This window comes from Falco peregrinus, chromosome 9 (assembly GCF_023634155.1).
Source record: "Falco peregrinus isolate bFalPer1 chromosome 9, bFalPer1.pri, whole genome shotgun sequence".
NCBI lineage: Eukaryota > Metazoa > Chordata > Aves > Falconiformes > Falconidae > Falco > Falco peregrinus.
The window spans coordinates 21,296,504-21,313,118 of NC_073729.1; the positions used below are offsets into that span (position 1 = coordinate 21,296,504).

At 49.2% G+C, this 16,615-nt stretch overlaps 1 protein-coding gene across 1 annotated transcript; it reads right to left on the reverse strand.

Annotated features, from left to right (window-relative positions):
* Positions 1 to 1,096: 1,096 nt before the first annotated feature.
* Positions 1,097 to 16,359, reverse strand: LOC101915796 (SITS-binding protein-like). Its single transcript, XM_055814255.1, is given in 16 exon segments — positions 1,097 to 2,063; positions 5,684 to 5,863; positions 6,670 to 6,791; positions 8,388 to 8,527; positions 10,359 to 10,453; positions 10,455 to 10,493; positions 10,495 to 10,607; positions 10,610 to 10,625; positions 11,072 to 11,272; positions 11,527 to 11,570; positions 11,573 to 11,676; positions 11,805 to 11,995; positions 11,997 to 12,010; positions 12,804 to 12,939; positions 12,941 to 12,976; positions 15,644 to 16,359. Coding segments are annotated over 16 exon segments (2,064 nt in total). The 5' UTR covers positions 16,103 to 16,359; the 3' UTR covers positions 1,097 to 1,889.
* Positions 16,360 to 16,615: the final 256 nt, after the last annotated feature.

A 16,615-nucleotide genomic window follows, 5' to 3' on the forward strand; every position in this document is an offset into this window, starting at 1 on the left:
ATGTTGCACCGAAGGCTCCCCTACGTGTTCTTCTGTCTCAAACTTCAGCTGCAGCCCCTGCCCTTCATAGGGCAGGATGGTGACTGACCTCTCTGACACGTGCAGCAGCACCTGAGGAGGCAGGAAAGCGGTTCCTGGGCTCTCCACAATGGCAGCCCCATCCAGTGCACAGCAGCGTGCTGGAAGCCGTGGGCCCCTGCAGTCCAGAGCTGGTACCTGTCCAGGCGTGATCTCCAGCTGTGGGGCTGTGACATCACACAGGTGTACCCACCCGCACGGCTGTGACCTCACTGCAGCCACCCTATAAGACAGGCAACAGCACCCCGCACCACTGTAAAGCCCCTTGACATCAATCCTTTTGAGGTTTTTTTTCACACAGATCCTTTTGTGTTACGGTTAGCAAGAGATTCCTTTGTTTCAGTCTGTGCCTTTTGATGTGTCTCCAACACCCTCACTGTTATTTTGAAATTGCCTTGACCCCTGGGTTGAGCTCTTCAGAGCCCAATTTTTTCCTCTGGCTTCTTCCCCCTGGCCCCATTATGTACCTCTTTGGACAGAGGAAAGAGCTTAGGGGCCGTACCCACTCCCACCTCAGCTCTTCACCTCTCTGTTCTCTAGGCTTCCATAGCTGCAACCAATTTATTAGTATTGCTTTTCTTTCCCTTCTGTCATTTTCAGGGGAAAAATTCTGGGTGAAGCTTCTATCTCTTAAATCTCATTTTTATTAGCAGAGCCATGGCTTTGTACAACAGCAATTTCTACTGAAAACCAAGATGCTGGCCTATACAGATCATCACTGGAGGCTGCATGTGCCCGAGCCCGGCAGCGCTGCCTACAGCACAGTGTGGGAGCTGAAACTTGCTCTTTCACTTCGGTCTCAGCTATCACAGGGATATCACAGCTGCCCTCAACTTCCAGCCTTTGAAATCACCTTGTGAACGTACACGTTTTTGTCTCATTGATCTATAACTTGGGTTATCAGTGTTGCTAATAATCTCCTTAAATTCATATTTAGCACCTGGTACATCTGTTTTGCCTACAAAAATGTTTTCTGCTGGATGGAAGAAGGCTGGTCACACTGGATCCCTCTTGCACTGCAAGAAATAATTGGAAAAAGCCCATAAAATTCAAAAAATGGTGAAAAGCACTAGCTGGGACATACAGGAGTTCAGCGCTAAGTTCAGGAGTTTGTATTCCAAGGTGGGCAATGATCCTCTCTGTCCACACCATGCTCTGTTAGAGCCACTCCTTTGCTTGATCAAGATTATTTTTCTTCCACAGGAACCTGCTTCCAGTAGACCTGGAATTCACCCAGTTTTCTGATTAACCTCAAAGTAGGGCTCTTGCTACCAAAGACTCTCCTGAGGGACCATATACCCAACGTGAGATGAGAGAAGCAGGTAGCACTTGGCACATGCAATGTCCTTGCACATGAATAGAGGTCTCGTATTTTGTTTTCCCTGTATATGTTTTTTCCTTTAAATGCAAAATGTCCCATCAGGTATAAGCTGAGGTTCATTTATCTCCTATTCTGGGAAATCCACTCTCTGGACAAGGCAGTATATTTGAGCATGGTACCGAGGACCTGGAAATGCTGGACATGCCCTCCTAAACCCCCACACAGAAACATTTCACTGGGAAAACCCTGGAAAAGATACAGGTCAACATTCTGTGTGGATGTATGTTTGCACCAAAGCTGTATTTCCACTATTTTAGAATAATGGTGAATACTAAAAGAGTCAAACAATTTCTGCTGGGGGAGGGAATAAAAAAAAGAGTTCTTAGAAAAGTGCAAATAGGCTGAAATAGTCTCAAGGAAGAGCGAGCACATTTGGCCAGCGCTGCTCTGAAAGAGGTCAACTGTCCAAAAGCTGCAGAATTCTGTGAATTTAGGAGGTCTTTACAAAAACCGGCACCTCTGCAGGGCTGACAGAGTAATTCCTGAGGATGGTGCCTCCATCAAACACGCGGGCAGTGTTGGTATCCATCCATAGGTGCCCTTCTCCAGGCAGGTAGATATCTCTCCACGTTTGCCCTTTTTCTGTTATTGGGGCAACCAGGACCTGCAGTGAAAAAACAGAAAGAAGAAAGAAATTTAGCACATGGAGGATTAGCCAGGACACACCGCTGGCTGCACCAAGCAAAGCACGAGGCTGAAGGAACAGGCAAGCAACCACAGAGATCAGGAAGCCTGGCTCACAGCTGCAAGTGCGAGTATCCATCTGTGCAAGCAGCAGAGGCCAAAGCTGGCTTCCTGAACTGCAGGGAGAAAAGGTGATGGAGTGGCCTTCAAGTGACTGGGATCATCCCTGCCTGCAGTAACCCCTAGAGTCCAACCAGCTCATATTTTGGAAGACCTGAACAAAACAAACATACATACATACATCAGAAATGTGTGTTTCCTGCAAAACACAGCTCATGCTTCTAGGGTGAGCAAGACCAGGTGGATGCAGGCAGAGCAGGAGCGCAGGCTGTATTTGATGACAACTGCATTCACATGATGATGAAGAAAGGGGCTAATAGGAAAAAAAATATCTAGAAAGACCATTAAAGGAAAAAAACCCACGCTAAATAGTGAAAACTATGAAATTTATGGATCAGTCCCTCTTAAACCCCATTTTCAGAGGTTCTGGTCAACAGCAAAGAGCAAGCCTTGAGGAGTTATCCCTGCACCCCTTAGTGATGCTATTTGAGCTGCACAGCAGCATCGTCCCAGGGAGACACCATGGTGTTTGACACACCTCGGGGGACACTTTTGGACCCTCCTGGACTTTATAAATATATTTGGCAACAAGACCTGGCTTCCCTGCCTCTTGCAGCATCCACTCTTGCCAGGCAGGTGGCACTGACATGCAGCTATGCTGCACCACAGCTACAAAACTGCACCCAACAGTATTTTTTGGCCAGGTCAATGCAACTTGTCTTTTGCTATTAAATTTCAATATGTTTTGCTGGAAGGATTCAATAGCAGTCAGCTCCAATTCCTTTTCCCAGTACTGGAAATTTGCTCATGAGCAGTGCTGGAATATGGCTGTGCAGTGTTAAATGCACTTTCAAGACCCCTAATCAAGGATCAAAACCATGCCGACCACTGCAGTCCCACACCACCACATTCCAAAACTGCTTGCAGAAACCCAAAAGCATTGCTGTCCCATCTGCTCGAAGGGAGCAGATATTAGTTTCCCTTTGTAGTCAGCAAAAATCAGACATAAAAGCCTCTTATTGAGCACTCTTGTTGATTTGATGGGTATCTTGTCCCACCTGCTTCGGGTTGAATGTGTGCTGCCAAGAGATCGAGATAAATGATGTCTGGAAGTAATGAATGTAGAAATCACAGCCTGAAAATCAGATTTCAAAGTAGGGCTATCCTCCCATCCTGGAGTGACCCCCAAAAAAGCCTGGGGCACAACTCAGAAGCAGGACGGCAGCTGTTTGCACCAAGGGACGATGCTCAGAAGGTTTATTCCAGCATCCTAACACTTAGCCCTGCCTCAGACCATACCAGGACAGAACTGCCCTGTGTATTTTCTTGTAGTTTACTATTAATGATGTTCCAGATTGCACCAAAGCCAGTTTTGGAGTACATTTCTATTCTTTCAACTTCCAAAAACCAGCCTGGAAGTCAAAACATCCCTCGTCTGGGCTCTGCCGGCCCAAGCTCAGGCTCTTTTGGAAAATAATAATAATACTAATTTAAAGAAAAAAGTCAGGCAAGGTGTTTGCCAGCATCACATCATGCCTTATCAAAAATGCTTGGCCTCAACAAGTTTATGGAGCAACCATCACATTTTACCATATTTTAGATAATTCAGCCAAGCCAAAGCTTTGCATCTCCTGGGAGCGAGGGCTAAAGCTGCTCTGACTTTTTTTTCCTCCTCCCTGAGTTTGCACTATTTTACTGGGAATCTCACCTCACTAACACAGACCACATTTCTGCCCTAGCTGATTCAATTGCATCGAGGATTTTTTGGTTTGAGAGATTTTGTGGGAAGGAACCAGGTTTTAACTTGCTCACAGTTATAATGACCACCACAATTAGTGCCCAGATGTGTGCTCGGCAGCACATGGGGACAGCAGGAAAGCCTCTGCTCCCTCCAGCGTCCATGCTTGCACAATGCTGGTCTAAAATTCATTTGTGCCAAGGATTTGTATTTTAAAAACTTTCCACCTGATTATCTAAGCTCTCTGCTAAAATGCCTTTCTGCTGCTTCTTAAAAAGGTAATCACCTGCAGTGAAAGTTTCCTTTAAAAAAATAAACAAACAAACCAAAACAATATAAATTGAATCCACAGAATCTGAGGCCAGAAATTCAAGCTTTGGAATCAGGTATTGAAATATCTGTGGGAGGTCACAAGCAGAGCCTGAAACTGCAGCACAAGCTGCTCTTCTATTAAAACAAGAAACATACTCCCATTAAGCTTAGCTTTTGGGCTTAGGGGGTTTTTTTTTAGGGAGTTGATGTCCCCATGATTAGTTGTATCCCCGTGTAAAGACAGCCTAACACACTGCTGCAAAATAAATGCAATAGTATGAACTGAAGATTTTGTTTTTAATTAAAAAATACGGTAATAACTGCCAAAATATTAAGCTGCTGGGATCCTGCACCCAGGGAAAGCTGGAGGGACAAAGATAAAGTGATGCCACTGCACAAAATAAAAAGTCTTCTTACAAAAACGGGAGGATGAGGCACAATTTTCTTTTAAGACAAGTCTTTTTCAGAAAGCCCGAATTGATTTTCCAAGACCTTTTTGATTTAAAGCGGCCACGCATCACATGAAACATCTTGCCATCTGTGTACTAAATGAATGTGACCTGCAGGGGGACGAGAGGGACACATCTGCAGGGAGGGCAGCAGGAGAGACTCCCCACTACACAAGCCATGACCAAAGTGCAAAACCACCAGACTTGCAAGGAGTGTTTACAGCATGAAACGACTGCAATCCGAACAAGCTGGCGGGTGGGGAAACAGATGCCAGCCATGCTTATATCTCTACCAGGAAAACAGATAAAAACATCAATCCATCTTAAACATGCCACAGATACCCTGGCAGCATTCGCCTAACTTGCTGTAGCCTTGTGCATTTGATGGGCTCAGATCTGGTGGGATCCATTCACAACACTCATCTGAATAAATCCCCACTATAGCTGCCAGTGGGGTAAAATATAGATTCAAATGAGTAAATCCCATAAGCAATATGTGGATGGGTGAGTTCAAATGGGACATGAATGCTGGCCCAGCATCTGTGCTCTCTGATGCTCCCCATCTATGTGTGGTTGTTTAGCCCAAATGTGGCTAAAGGCGCTCCCCGAGAGGACTAGGGCCCTGTGCATCATGCTGCTTCTTGGTCATTGCAGGTTGTAGCTCCAAGGAATGAGATTAACAGCCTGAAAAGAGGGGGAGAACAAGCAATGCTGACCATCAGAAGGTGTCTGGCAGCAGAGAGGACTGACAAATACCCTGATATTAAAAAATGAAAAAAACCAAAACAACCTCTTGTTGACTAATTTTGAATAAATTGCAAACACGAAGGAGCCAACAGGGTCCCATCAGCACTCGGTTTCACAGAACCTCTATAGGAGCATCGTGTTCACGGAGGATGCAGAGGCAGATGGGTGAGCGCAGGGAGCACTTTCTTTGCCCCCAGTTACCCTTTGAGGGCATTCAGCCCCCATGTTTCCTACCTCGTCTCCAATGAGAAATTCATCCTCTATGATAAAAGCAGTTGGATCTGTGGGACTGAGCCACCACGCTGGCCGGAAGATAGGGTACCCCAAACGGAGCCATTCCTCGCTGTATTTTATAAGGAGTGGCACAACAAAGTCCCGGTGCCTCTGTATGCATTGCTGGGTAAGATTCACGACCTGCAGGGTGGAGGAAGAAAAAGAAACCCATGACAAGTCCTTCATCCCATAAACAGCAAAGCAAGCAGGGAAAAAAAAAAAAAAAAGGGAGGGAAACCTATATATATGTGTGTGTGTATTTTTCCCCTTGAGAAAAGAGGGTACTGAATTGCAATGTCCTGATCAAGTTATGGCAGGTAACAAGATGCAAACAAGGTTGACACAGTGGATTTATTCCCATTTAGATGTGAAAGCTGGGGACAGAGGCTGGCAGGTGACATCAGCCAGGGTGTTGGTGTCTAACCAAAGCAATGAGCTTTTGCTGCTGGCAAAGAGATTTAATGGCATTTCCCCTTATGCCACTGATATTAAGAATTGTTCTCCCCTTTTATTGCCCTAAAGGTGACATCCCTGGGAAAATGCCGCCAACTGTTTAGAAAGATCTTGAATGTGAATCTGCAGGCTTCACCCTACTGCAGATATTAACTGTCTGATCAAGCTATAATTAAGCAACTCCAGCAGGAAAAGGGGAGACACATGTGACAATTGCTGTCATTTATACAGGTGCTGTGGATACCAGCCCTGTGGCTACACGTAGCAGCCAAGTATAAAGCCACAAAACCTCACATTAATTTTGCAGCAAAAATACTGCTGAGAGCATACAGTGATCTGGTTGCTGGGGCAGAGAAGGGGATTTTGTGGGTAGCAAGAACAAGGTGGTGATTTTACCCTCAGCTTTCCCCAATAGGGATCTTAATGACTTGGGGGGGGGTGGGGGGTGGGGGGTTGTCACCCTGTCTGCCTCTGTGGCAGATGGGGGCACGTACCCAGGCATCGCAGCAGAGCCAAGGTGGCGTGCTGAAGGCCATCACAGGGAGAAACGTCACGATCTGCAGCCACCGCACGTACAGCTCCGGGTCCCCTGGGGTGTCACTGGCCAGGCTCCCTCCTGCCAGGGACAAGGACCTGAGTGAGGCTGCTTGGGGGCATCTCATCGTGGGATGAGTCCCAAATGACCTGCTGTCCACACAGGCAGGACATGTTACCCCATTGCGAGAGGAGCTGAATTCTCCCCACCCATGTTTCTCTTCTCAGCAAAGAGCAAGTGTCAGTCAGACATCCATCCCCCCATCTTAGGAGCAGATGTGCTGGGGATGATGTCTCAGGAGTTTCTAAATTTTAGCAGAACGTTGTAAAAAGGGATTTCTCTCCTGCAAAGAAAAGCATTGGGAAAATCCTGGATTTTCCTGCCATTTTGATGTGCAGATGAAACATCGTGGGAAAATACCCCTGTAATTTGGATCCCTTCAAATTCACAGTGAAAAGTGGCAGAGAAACAGAGCATTGGTAACAATTGGAAACATGTAGTGGAAGGGGATTCCAGTTCACCTCTGAAACACCAGGGAGGGGCTTGGGAAAGAGAGGAGATGATGGAATGGGACAGGGAAAGGAGAACAAAGCCCTTGTTGCTGGAGTATCCCTGTGAGCCCTTGCTCTGAAAATCTGGTGCAGCTTTCCCTAGAAATGGCACAAAATCCCCAGCGCTAAGGGCTCAGCCAAACCATCCACAAAGCCCCATTTCCTCCAGAGGCTTTTCCCACCCCAAGCAGCCCCTCCGCACTGTGGCAGCCCCCAAGCTGCGGTGACACAGCCCCACGGACCATGCGTCCTGCGCCCTGCCAGCAAGTGCCACGTGCCACAGCTCCCTTCGTGCCAGGGGATCTCATCCCTTGTCCCGCTCAGCTGAGATAACCCAATGCCTTCAGCATCTCTTCAGGGAGGGAACCGGCATGCTGCGATTGCCTCAGCCTTGTTTTCTAAGGAAAATCGGCTGAAAATAGAGGCCAGATTGAAAAATTGCTCAACAGCCTCCTTTTGCAGGACTGTCTGCAGCTCCCCTCTCTAGGTCCAACACTTCACATGCAGCCTCTACATGTTTGGAGCATGTTTTAAACACAAATAACCCAGTCACCTCTAAGAAGAGAGGAAAAACAAGCTGCTTGGCCATGATTAAAGGATCGTTTATTGACTTTTATAATGTTTTTATTTAAGGATTTCTCAGGCCATTGTGCTTTGGAGCAGAAATGCAAACTTGGAGCAGGGCTGCTGGTGTTTTAGGAACATCTATTTCCCAGCCAGGAGCCTGGGCATGTGGTTTCCCGGCTCTGGGCTCCCTCCTTGCTTTTTCTGGGTGGTTTTTAGCTCAAGTGAAGCTGAGCGAGGCGGCGGGCTGCCCTCCGCCTGCGGTTAAGGAGCTCTGCGAAGGGCATCCCCAGAGACCTGGCTGCTTCTGGGGCTGCCCGTTAAAATTTACAACATGTTTTTTTGTTTTCAATTCCTCACTCGATTCCCTAGTAACATTCAACCCATTCAAGTCAGCACGGCAGAAAATTGGGTACTGGGAGCAAAGTGCTTCAAGCTTTCATGTAGCACATCTAAGCCAGATGGTGCAAACATACCTCCCATGCTCCTCTTGCCTGAACAACTGCTGCAAAAATCTCTGCAGAAAAGCCAGAAATAGGGGAGAAAGCAGAAAAATTACTACCTACTGCATCAGGGATGAAGAAGTTGTAGCCCAAGAGGCTGTAGTGCAGCACAGAAGGAATAACCCCCTTCAGCCCTGCATGGCTCCAGTCTGAGCGCAGCAGGCTCATCTGGACGAAGAGTGGTAGGTGACTGGATCTGAGGGAAACAAGCACAAACACAGTGGTTTTACACGGCTCACAGGGACCAACATTCTCCGATGCCTGGCTGGCTTGGCGGTCGCCGCGGTCAGATATGGGTTTCTCCAACTACTTCACATCTCTGTTGGAGGGAAATCAGTGCTCCCCCATACCATTCCCACCCACTAAAAAGTTTGGCAACCCCAACCCTCATCCTCCTCCCCAAATCCCCCATGCAAAGATTTCCTTCCACTGGCTTGATCTCATGAGGACCTCAGTCTAGTGGCCCACAGTTTGATGGCCCATCTTGACAGCAGCACAGCCACAATCCGGGCTGTAGCCGTCGTCTTGTTACTTCTCATATGGCAACATGGACCCTGATGGGAAAATGCTCACAAAAACCATACCTGTGACACTGGCTGGGGTGTCCCAAGAGCATCCTCAGCCCCTGGTCCATGCTGTTCCCCAAACCCAAAGCACCAATCTCCTTGTGATGGGGATAGCCCAAGGGACATGTCCTGCAGGAAGGATTTCTCCTCCTGGCATTCATTTTTTGCTCATCTGCTTCACACTGAGCAACTGTCATTCCTGACTTCGCTTTTGTCTGTCTGCCAGAGTAAAACATTATTTTTCCCCATGTTTTTTTGTTTTTGTTCTGTATTTTCTGGATGTTTGTTGTTTGGGTTTTTTAATTTCCCTCCCCCCGCCACCCCCCCCCCCCCCCCCCCCCCCCCCCCCCCCCCGCCCCGTAGCATTTCTATGCCTTGGGTTTACTTAGGGGACAGGGGTTCATATCGTCAAGTGGCCCAGTGCAGGAGACAGTGTTACTGCTAACTAAAGAGTCAAATCTGGACCATCATAGGGAACTTTGGCTTGAAAAATGCTCTGGAGCTCATCTAAACCAAGAGGGGGTTTGGGGCTGAGTCTGCTTGCTTGCTCCTAGAGTTTGGTTTTCTTCCTCAGCCTCCCACCCATCTGCTGACTCCCCAAAGGTCTCCCAGGGAACAGTTCTTCATCTTAGGAGGTGGTAATGCTGATGCGATGGTTTATAAAACACTTCTGGTATGGAAACTGCCCACAGGAAAGGTATGATCCTGGGCAAACTGAAAGAAATGGTCAGAAGAGGCACTATTTCCACCACTCCTGGTTTTGCAGATGGCTGAGTAAGAGCCTAGTCACCACCTTGGCAATGTGAAACTGCTTTTTCTTTGAAAATGAACTATTTTGAAGTTGCCTTCTCATGCAATATACCATCAGTGTCTCATCCACAACATGAAATAAAGCCATTTTGCAAACAGCCTGCATAACCTTTACATCTGCCAAACATAAAACATAATGGGTAAAAAGAAAAGTAGTACTTTTCAGTGCCTTTTTCTTGAGGCATGTTATAACCTGCTAATTAATAAACTAACCCTGTTGTGGGCTATGCAAACATGAAAAGTCAGAAAACTACATTCATTTGACATGACAAGCAGTTACCAGCACAGGAATTTGGCCAAGACTCCAGTGTTCACCCTCTCCCTCGTGCAGAAGAGACAGTGACCTGAAGCTTGAATGGCCATAGATGACAAGATACATTTTCATTGGCATCTGGCATTAATGCATATAAGCACTTTTATGCTCAGAGACATAAAAAAAAATAATTAAAATGCTCTGAAAGAGAGAGGATGAGGATATATGAAAACAACCCCTCCCTACACATTGCATAGACCACCTCCCCGCTGCTTCCCTGGGTGCCAAGTGGTGTCTTGGCATCCCAAGGGCATATTTAAAGCATCACCTCAACCATCCCCCCAAGCATCTCACACAGCCATCTGCTCCAGCAAAGAATCTTCTCCTCGGTACCCACCCCGGCACCAGCACTGATGACAGTGGTGTTTCCCAGTGTTGCCAGTGCCGCTGCCAGTGCCTCGGTGTATCGGTCACCCACCAGCTCGGTGGGAGGTGGGGACAGCTTGCTCTAGGAAAGCGTTGCCCTCAGCGCCCTCCAAAGACCATGTACGTGGCCCCCAGTGCCTGCTGCAGGCGCTGGGCACGTGCCAGGTACCAGCTCAGTGCCACCTCACTGGTGACGTTCAGACGGGCACAAAGTCGACCCTTCATGTAGTCAGCAGTGGGACCTGCAGCAGAGGATGAAAATTTCTGTAGACCCATAAAAATATCTCACCAACCCCAGGGTGCAAGGCTGGAGGATGCCGGCTGTGCCTTTATCCTGCCCTACCACAGCTGGCACCATCATGGTGCAACTCCTAAAGGTGTAACCCTCTCTCAACCTCTCCAAAAAATCACTGACATGATGGCAAAGTAGTTTATCATTAGAATGGACTGCAAAAAAGGGAAGGGTGGATTTTCTGCACACTAGCAACTTTTAGAAATATCTTTCGGAAGTGGAAATTTTGAAAGCTGCTGCATTTATGAACCAGGAGAAAAGCTGCTCCCCCAGGCATCACTTTGCACCGTAAGGTTTCCCCTGACTCAAGTTGTCCCCCTCTGCAGGTATTTATTCAGCTTTAAATTTTGATTTTAGGTTGAGCAGCAAGTGTAGTGGTGGAGGAGGGTCTCGTACCGAGCAGCCCCCAAGATTGGGGCTGCAGGGCTCAGCCAGTAGCTTGCCACCTCGCCGTCCCCGCAGGGAGCGCAGGAAGAGTGGGGAGGCGATGCTGTGTATGGGGACAGCGTGATGGGAGAGCTGCAGCGGCTTTATCACAGAAGGGTCCCAGGCATGAGTCGAGTTGTGCCTTTTCCTCCGCTCTGAGGGCATGTGGTCCTGTGGGGAGGGAAAGGGCAGAAAAATGTGTTTTGTAGGAGTGGCAAAGCCACCGAGCACCAGCTGCTTAGTGCCACTGCCTGTGTAGGGTGAAACTCCAAACTGAGCATCCCTTCTCAGGGAGGGAAGGCTCACAGCCCCCACACACAGGTGTTTGCATTTGGCGTGTAGGGATTTAGCCATGCTGAAAAGCAGAGCTGATGGCAGCTCTCCATTCGCCTTTCAAACCCAAAGTCCAGCAGGACGGGACGTACTGCAGCAGCAAGGACAGTGGTGCCACGCTCCCGTAGGGCCAGACCCCCTCCTGAAGATGATGCCGCTTCAGCCTCTTGGCCAGTGACCTCAAACCTCGTTTGATTTTGGCAGCTGAACTCTCTGGGCCATAATACCACCAGATTGGAGACCTGCAGAGTGGGAAAGAGACGGGGGGGGGGGGGGGGGTTGCACCTAGTGCCAGCATGAGATGCTCGGGGCAGCGAGCAGGACAAGGGCTTGGAAAGGTCCCGCAGCTGGGAGGGCCAGAGCATCCTACCCCAGCAGGGCGGTATCCGGCAGTGCCCGCGCCTGCCGGCAAGCTGGCTGCCCACGGTGCCGGTGCGCAGCCGCCACGTCCGGGCTGACGCAGAGGAGGTAGCGCAGGGGCACCGCGGTGCCTGCTGGCGTTCCCAGGCAGAAGTGGCTGTTGCTTTCCAGTGAGAGGAAAAGGGGCACATCGGGTGCCACTTGTCACCGTCACTCCTTGGGGAGAGAAGAGGAAAACTGTGTCTCAGCAAGCACCTGGCTCCTCTCAGTCCTTGCACTGGGACGGCCACAGGGACAGGGATTCGTGGGGCAGAGATACTGGTATCAGGACCTCCTGGACTGATCCCAGCCACAGATCCAGCCATACAAGCAAGTCCCCGCTCTCTGATTCTGCTATTCCCTTTTAACCTCCAAAATGCCTTTCAAGGGGCTGGATTTGCTCCATTTCTTGCCTTTTTGGTCTGCATTCAGCTCAGGCAGTGGCACCAATCTCAATGCAGGGCAGTTGCAGATCAGTTGATTAATTTAGGAGAATATCTGAAGTTTGGTTGTTCTGCAAAATAATCCAAATATCCACCCCAAAATGACAACAGCAACTGAGCTCGTGCCCACATCCAGCATCCCACAGCAGCGTTGGGGACCCATGAGCTCAGGGTGAAGCCACTCGAGTGGAGCTGCAGGTTGCAGCAATGAACAGAGATCTCTGCTTAAAACAATAATCAAAAAAAAAAAGACACACCAAGAGCATGTGACTTCCCTGAGGTGGAACTTGGGCAAACCCCACCCTCTCAGGTACTGAGGTTTAATGTCATGGCCTTTTCCACAGTGCTGAGGCACTGTGGGATCTGTTCCCTGTGTCTGGCTGCCAGCTGTCACTACTTTTGCAGGATATTTTAATCCTGAAGACGTCTGCCTCACTCTTAAACTTGTTGCTTTATAGATGAGGAGAGGGATTGGAGAAACACAGGGATTAAACCAACAGGGCATTGGACAGGGAAGGTGTAATTACCTGTTGAGCCTAAGAAGTATCTCTCCAGAACAGGCCCGTAGCCAGCAGGGTTTTTGCCAAAGTCGCCGCTAACGAAGGGCTGTGCGTGGCTCTCTGCGCCATTGAGCGGCCAGCGCTGGGCACGGACACTCGCCCCCTCCGTACCAGGAGACATTGACCATGGAGAAGCAATTCTGCAGCAAAGAGAGCATCGTCCATGGCGAAGAGGAAATGCCTCGGAGTGAGGGTGAATGTGCAAATAGTTTGCATTTGGAGAAGCAAACCCCTTGCATATTATTCCAGCGTTGTCAGGGCAGTCATGGGACAGTCTTTTCCCAGGAAGAGAAAAATCCCAACCCCATGAGATTTAGGTGTTTTATGCAAAAAGCAATGGGTGCTCACTCTTGACATTCTACGACTAACCTGGGAGAAGATACTTGGGTTTAAATTTTTCCTCCACAAGAACAAGAGCTGGGCTTCCAGGTACAGAAAAAAAAAACCAACCCCCAAAAAACGCCCACACACAAAAAAATGCTGACATTCCACCTATCTGCTTTGATTTCTCAGCCTGCAGTTTATTAAAGTTATCAAATGGTGTAAGAGTAGGAAGACAAAGAAAAAAATTGCAGTGAGAGTCAAAAGTGCAAGTTATGCGCTTTGTTTACCTTGAAGAACAAAAAAAAAAGTCTTAACTTGCCAATTAAAGCCAAAGACAACAATTTTTCTTCCTTTTCCCCTTATGCATCTGCCTTCAACATGCAGCCATGTGGAGGAATATAAAAATTCCACCACAGGAATTAAAAACTATAGCTTAAAATTACAGTTTTCCTTTCAAACAAAAAAGAAAAAAAACACACCATAAGACATCTTCCCCAAAAGCCTGCCAGTTTTAGATAGATGAACTTAAATAAAGATAAAATTGCTCTGAAACAGCCTGGTGACCCAGAGGTAACACCCAGCACAACACCTTGCGCCTCGGGGAGCCCACCTGGTTACATTTCTGCATCCAACCACAGTCATCAAAAATTAACGGGTTTTTGAGCTGCTGGTGGAAAGATGCTGAAAACTGTTTTAAACGAAGAGGCTTCACTGCAGGACAGGGGTGCAGGAGCAACAGTGGAGGTGGAAAATTCAAGGCAGTGGTTTTAAAATGCAGGGGTAACAGCGTTTTCACAAACCCAGCTTAGGAAAAATCAGTTTGAGTTTTTTAAAACAAAAAAGAAATAAACCTCTCCTAGCTGTTTTTCTGCCAGCATTTCTGGGGTGAGTCTACAACCCGAATGTGCAGCTATCCCCAGCGTGCACAGCAGGGAGATTTTAACCCCTGTCGTGAGTGCTCATCTCAGCAGCAGCGTGGTGTCCCTGGGGTAACCTGTGTGTTTTTCCGCTCTCTCCAAGGCAAAGCCTCCCTTCTTCCTGAGGGCTGATAATAAAAAGTACTTCCCGCAGCAAGGTCTGGAACAGTTTGAGCACTTGGGGCACTTCTCATAGGGCTCGACGGGGCAGTGGAGCAACAAGGCATCTCCAGAAACCACCGGTCCCAGAAGACATCCTCATCCTTGACCCACCTCCTTCAGAAACCATCAATTTTCACTTCAAAGCCTCTAAAACTTTCCCCTTTCTGCCAAGGCAGGGGATCAGCAGGACTTAGCATCCCGCATGACTTCACATGCCGGGACGGGCTTCCCCGAAAACCCGGGGATCTGGGGCTGCACAGGGAGGCTGGGATGGGCAGCGAGAGACCAGCGACCCCCTCGCAGCACAACACACTTCTCTTCACCCCATCCCCCAATCCCAAGGCTTGGGCAGCGCTCCTGGAACCCTGAGCTTGCTTCTGCCGCGGGGGCAGAGAGAGGTTAAGTCTCACTAAGGGGTGGGAAGAGATGTAAATTATTAAAGTGGAACCCTGGAGGCTCGGAATAGCTGTACCAGGTGTCAGCTGAACTAGTTACACATGGCTGGGAAAGAGCAGGGGGGAAAGAGCCTCTTCTTAAACTCTTAAATTTCACTGGATCATATTTTCCAAAGTGCAGTTTGGGGGTTGTTTTGGTTTTTTGAGTTTTGGGTTGTTTTTTTTCTAAGGAGAAAAAAAATCCCCTATTCTGTCCTGCTCATTCTCACAGGCACCCCAATTAGGTGTCAACAAGGGAAAGGCAGCCCCACACGCAACAGTTGTCTTCAAACAACACCTTCCACCAGCCCCAAATGATGTTGACAGGCAATTTATGGCTAAAGGGGAAAAATTCCCCATCCCCACAGGACCCTATCTCACTGCCTCGCCTGTCCTGAGGGCTCCCCACAACAGGACACCACAGCCTAACGGGGATTTTCCTTCCCCTGCCTAAGGCTCATTTTCAGAGTCTGTTTTTATTTAACAGAGAGAGAAAACTGGGGAAGGATTTAAAAAAAACCCAAACCAACAAAACAACAGATTTTCGCAGCAACGGATATGGATTAATCCCATCCCAAGAGAGCTGGCCATTGTGGTCTGTGGTTGGAAGGGACCTTTCCGAGTTCCTCGTGTTTCTCGCCTAACATTGTGATCTTAAGTGGTTATTTATCCAGTCTCAATATAAACATGGTTCCTCCCAACCCCGGGGTTACAATGCAGCACTGGGACAAGGCGGTCGTGGCCCCTTGGTGTTTTGGGGGCTCAGCAATCAGGGCACAAGGCTTCCAAAAGGCTTTTCCCATCCGGGCCCCCTCCAGCTAGCGGAGGCTTTGGGAGATGGAGTGTCCCCAGCCACAGTGTGACCCCATAACCGCGCTGGGAAGTTGTGTGGTCAGGCCAGACCTCCCCACTTTGGCCCATTTCACCCCAAATGCCACGGTTCGGAGAAGGGCACAGGGGTCCCCGTTACCTTCAGCGTCACGTCAGGGCGCAGCGGGGTCCAGCGGACACCATAGCACTCGGTGCCAGGGGCTGGCGGGGGCTCAAGGGAGAGCCGCAGCTCAGCATCCTCCTCCCAGGCATAGCAGAATTGCCCACCATCGTGCCAGCAGTGGTCTCGCGGCGGAGGCGGCTCAGCAGCCGGCACGCCACCCACTGTGATCACTGCCACTGTCCGCCCCGCTGGCAGCGCCCGCAGGAGCAGGGCACCCCTCCGGCGCTCCCACAGCATCCCTGCAGCGCGGCCCCGCAGCACCCACTCCTCTGGTGACTGCTCCAGCGCTTGCCAGGAGATGATGCCGATGGTCATAGCAAAGAAGATGGCCACACCGAGGCAGCCAACGGCACCTTTCCAGGGCTCCGTCATCTCTCTGAAGCTGAAGATCCAAGTGGACTCAGGGATTTGGCCAGTGCGGCGGGCAAGAGGCATGGTGCAGTCACAGGGGGATGCTCTGACTCCTCTTTCTCTCCTCTCCTGCAGCAGCACAAGAAAGAAAACCCTCCTCTTGGATTGCTCCAAAAGCACATAAAAAAAAAAGTTTTAAAAAAATTAAGCCACAACTCTTTTCGCTTTGCAGTGATTCAAAGGTAAGAGAAATCTCTTTTGCAGCCTCCCTCTGCTTGCTGCTGCACGGCAAATCCCGCTGCCAGGCTCGGCGCTGGCTGCAACAGCAGCTCAACCGCAAAGCCCCGTGCCGGGTGTCAGCTCAACCCCTTGGCACAGCTGGTGTTATCCGCTCCGCAAACACCATCCCGGGCCACGGAGAAGCACACACGTGGCTGAAAGCCATGGGAAGGGAAACAAGGCAGCGCTCGAGCCTCCACAGATCTTTGGGTTTTTGCTTTGTGAAGCAGAGTAGCTTTGCTTCTTGGTTTGCAAAGCAGCGGTAAATCACTGGGGGGGGGGGGGGGGGGGGCGGGGGGGGGGGCTGAGAAGAAAAAT